Below are 4,782 nucleotides of genomic sequence, written 5' to 3'. Positions count from 1 at the left end.
ACAAATCATTGCAAATCACTGTACAGAAAATTTAGGTTTCTAGAATATTTTGCTTATTAGTGGTGGCTACTGTATCTCAAGTCAATGTACATATGGTATAGATGAATGGTAAAATCAGTAATGGTGTAATAAAACAGATGATGAACACTATTAATAGTAATGCTTACGTGTTGCCATCAAACTTGTAGCAGAATTGTGTAGCGCTGTATGTTGTTTCAGTGCTGTCATTATCTGAGGTCCTCTGAGGGGTTAGCATCTCTTCTCGGGTATTCTGAAACCAGACCGATGCGGAAATAGACTGATTCGAAGTCAGACGGATGGGGTTAAAAAGATAAAATTTATTCAATGTTTTCAAATATATTTCAAATGTTTCAGAAACAAAATGTAAGTCACAATTATAGACAAATAATAGCAAATGAGAGAATCACACCATTAATAGTCCTTAATTCCATTGAAAGGAATAAACATATTGATTCCAATTCTCTAATCAGTGGTAAGCCAAATCAAATATGTTTAATAATAGTATATTTCTTTGAGAAGATATATAAATGCAATTATTATGAGTCAGTAAACTATAATATTTACTGACTCAAAAGTTGAGAATTCTATAAATGCCAATTTAAATTGATTGAATCAAATTTAGTCAAATAGTCTAATAACCATGTCAAATCTGAGAGAAATAAGTCTAATAGAAAGCTAGACCGTTTCAGGTGCACCCAGTAGAAAATTGAGAGCGTAGAAAAGGAGGTTGAGAAGTCTGAAGTCTCCGATCTGTCCAGGATTAAATTACAAGACTCTTTATACCCTAAAACCAGACAAATCAGGAAGTCTGAAGGTCAAAGTCAGTTGAAAATACATCAATATGTCAACTCGTGATTAGTAATTATAGATTTGGTCATGATGTACATGCTGTTTCGTTTCTTCTTTTTGGCTTAGTTTATCACCAGAGTCGTGCTAATCTAACTGTTCATCTAAACTGCCTGTATCAAATACCAACAATAACGATTTTGCAGAACTGAACTTTGGACACCACACACATAGATGAGGATGGAAAAATACAGATGAAACAAACATGTACTCTGAGAGGTATAAAGCTTCCAGCACTACATTGGATTAATCAATAAGACATAACCTTAACTTTTAATATTTCAAGATGATTATTAATATTTGTTAATTTTCTATATGTGTTAATTTTTCTTCTTTAATTTTTTTTACACACTTACACACACCAGACACCACAGACTTAATCTTGTGTAATTCCTAGTTACCATGGGATGTTTATCCCGTGACATGAACAGAGAAACAAATATAGAAATAATTAAGGTAGCTGCTTTTCCAACCAAGCAAAAAATATGTGTTTAGCCCAAGATGAAGAGTGTTGATGTGCATTTGATCAGATGTAACTGAAGTACAGTGTTATGAGATACATTATGTGAATGCTTGGCTAAAGAGATGAGTCTTTAATCTAGATTTAAACATAGAGAGTGTGTTTGAACCCTGAACATTATCAGGGAGGCTATTCCAGAGTTTGGGAGCCAAATGAGAAAAGGCTCTCCCTCCTTTAGTGGACTTTGCTGTCCTAGGTACTACCAAAAGTCCAGAGTTTTGTGACCTTAGGGAGCGTGAGGGATTGTAGCGTGGTAGAAGAGTAGTAAGGTATGCAGGAGCTAAACCATTAAGGGCTTTATATGGAAGTAGTAAGATCTTAATTTTCCTCCTGTTGTCTTCTCTCCTCCTCCTGTCTCTACCTTCTCTGTGCGCGAGCAGCTTCATCATCATCAGCAGCAGCAGCAGCTCCAGCAGCTCCAACAGCTCCAGCAACAACTGCAACACCAGTGGTACCAGCAACAACAGCAGCAGTTCCAACAGCTCCAGCAGCTCCAGCAGCAGCTGCAACAACAGCTCCAGCTCCAGCAGCAGCTCCAACAACAGCTCCAGCAGTTCCAGCAGCAGCTCCAACAGCAGCTCCAGCAACAACTGCAACGCTAGCGGCACCAGCAACAACAGCACCAACAGGTGCAACAACAACAGCTCCAGCAGCTCCAGCAGCTCCAGCAGCAGCTCCAACAACAGCTCGAGTAACTCCATCTCCAGCTTCAACTCCAGCAGCAGCTCCAACAACAGTTCCAGCTCCAGCAGCAGCTCCAATAACAGCTCCAGCAACAACTCCAACACCAGCGGCTCCAGCAACAACAGCACCAACAGGTGCAGCAATAACAGCTCCAGCACAAACAGCACCAAAGAGCAAAATATTACGAATATTGCCATGTGCTTTTCTCCCCGGTTCTGCTCTTCTTCTCCTCTCTTCCTCTCTCTGTCTCCTCTCTTCATCTCTCCTTCTCTCTTCCTCTCTTCTTCTCCACTCTTCCTCTCTTTGTCTCCACTCCTTCTCTTCCTCTCTCCGTCTCCTCTCATCATCTCTCCTTCTCTCTTCCTCTCTCCTTCTCCACTCTTCCTCTCTTTGTCTAATCTCTTCCTCTCTCTGTCTCCTCTCTTCATCTCTCCTTCTCTCTTCCTCTCTACTTCTCCACTCTGCCTCTCTTTGTCTACTCTCTTCCTCTCTCTGTCTCCTTTCTACTTCCATCAGTCTTTTTTTTCTTTCCTCCTGCCTGAATCTCCAAACATCTTTAAACATCTGATTACTGTAATGCCCTCCATTCTCCTCTATCATTGTGTTAGACTTCTGCTCTAGATCACTGACCTGTTTTTTGTTTTTCTGATCTTTATTGTTAAAGACGTGATATCTGCCTCCACACTGATCTACTAGACCTTTTATTGTACTATTCTCTTTGATGGCTTGCTCGATGGGTTTTCCTTTCAGCAGATCTCCATGAGTGAAGAGAATGATGGAGTATTTTAACACCTCCTGACCAAACAACATCTCAATCATCTGAGGAATCTTCTCTTCCTGTTCACTGATCATCACAGTCACATTAAACACAATGAGAAAAGCATGAGGTCCAGGACTGGATAAATAAATGCTTTTCATGATCTCTGTCATGAACTCCTCCGGTTTCATCTCTGTATCAAATAATCCAGGAGTATCAACTACAGACATTTTCCTGTCTGAAATATGAACCACTGAACATTTATTGGTTTTTGATTTTGTGTCAGGTGTAGATTTAAACACTTCCTGTCCCAGTATTGTGTTACAAGCTGAACTTTTCCCAGAACCACTTTTTCCCAGTAGAACAATTCTCCTGTATGAGAGAGTGTCATCAGAGCTGTCCTGGACACCAGTGGTAAGACTTTGGCAAGGGCTTTTGGACACTGTACAACAAAAAGAAAACAGATTACAAAACATTCACTTATTTTATCCTGGCATGTACTTTACACACTGGGAGGAATTACTGTTGTAATACATTAAAGTCCATATACAGTAAATACTATTTTTTAAGAAGATAATTGAGACAATATCTACACTGCTTGAACTCACACTCTGCTTTGTTGCATTTTTACTTGAATCATTCAAAATAATAGACATATTTAGTTCATCATCCTACAATATCTGGTTTACCAGGTAAGATTAGCAATACAGGATAACATTTCAGAAATGTTGTTGGCATACACAATGTTTTTTTTTCTCCTTTATCCCTAATGTAGTGTTTAAAGTGGGCCAAAACACATCAGTATGCAGTTTTAACTTTAGTGTACCACCACTTTATCTTGTGTATCTACTGCCACATCTCACATGTTTTAAAGCATTTTGAATGTGTCTGCTCTGAACACTTGTGTTCAGATTGTGTCACACTCTGCATCAGTTTTGCAGGAGCGCTAAGTGCGGTGCATGAATAAAAGAACCAACCAAATTAACACAGTTTTGCGGGTGAGCAACTGAAGATGAGAAGCAAGGACATTTGTGATTTTTGGTGCTAATGTCATTTAAAAAAATAGCTGACTATCTGTTATGAAGCTACTCTTTTATTTTCTACAACACAATGAAGCTATTTCAAATTATAGTAATAAATATAATACATGTGGTATATACAGTGCATATTATAACTCCCCACCTCAACACAAACAAATCGAATTAAACTAGACTTACGATTCTTTACGTTGTACTGAAAAATATCAGTTATTAGAGATTTCACTTGGTCCCTTTGTCCTTTATTCTGGTTGTTCAGCATGTGGAATCTGTCCTTATATTTCTGATTAAGTTTCTTCAAGAATTCATTCTCATTAATGACTTCATGTAGCTTCTTGTTTTCTTTATCCAGTTTATCTCCTTTGGTTAAGATAATCCACGTTTTCTTTAAGTGTTTTTCTCCCAGCAGTTCCTCAATCTTCCTCACAATGTCTTGATCTTCTTGTGTGAATCTGTCTGACTGAAGAACCAGGAGAAACGCACACAGGCCTGATTCACATTCCTGGAGAACCTCCTGATATTTCCAAAGCTCTTTCTCACTCTCTGCACCAGAAAATCCTGGTGTGTCATGAACAGCGATCAATAATCCACAAACATCACCGACTTCAGTAGCAACATCTTGAGAGAAAGATTCATATCTTTCCATCACACTAAAAACTTCTTTTCCTAGTATTGTGTTTCCTGTTGAACTTTTCCCAGTTCCTGTTCTTCCCAACAAGACCAAACTTAAACACACTTTTGGCAATAAGTGTGTTCGCCCCATTTTTATTTCACCACCTAGAAATAAATAACATAAACATGGTGTAAGAAGAAAAAAAATACACATAGAATAATTTAGGTCTATGTTTGTACTGACCTTTAATTTGGAATGGAATAATAAGAAAGGTAAAAAATAAATAAATAAATAAATAAATATA

General features: G+C 38.1%; 1 protein-coding gene across 1 annotated transcript; it reads right to left on the bottom strand.

The window, feature by feature from the left end:
• Positions 1–1,748: 1,748 nt before the first annotated feature.
• On the bottom strand, positions 1,749–4,618 carry LOC141317411 (uncharacterized; the record flags this gene model as incomplete). Its single annotated transcript, XM_073833131.1, has 3 exons — positions 4,046–4,618; positions 2,273–3,270; positions 1,749–2,220 (listed from the first exon to the last, which is right to left on the bottom strand). Coding segments are annotated over exons 1-3 (1,936 nt in total), but the record flags the coding sequence as incomplete, so codon positions are not given.
• Positions 4,619–4,782: the final 164 nt, after the last annotated feature.

This window comes from Garra rufa, unplaced genomic scaffold (assembly GCF_049309525.1).
Source record: "Garra rufa unplaced genomic scaffold, GarRuf1.0 hap1_unplaced_952, whole genome shotgun sequence".
NCBI classification, from domain to species: domain Eukaryota; kingdom Metazoa; phylum Chordata; class Actinopteri; order Cypriniformes; family Cyprinidae; genus Garra; species Garra rufa.
This window is presented reverse-complemented; position numbering and strand designations above follow the sequence as displayed.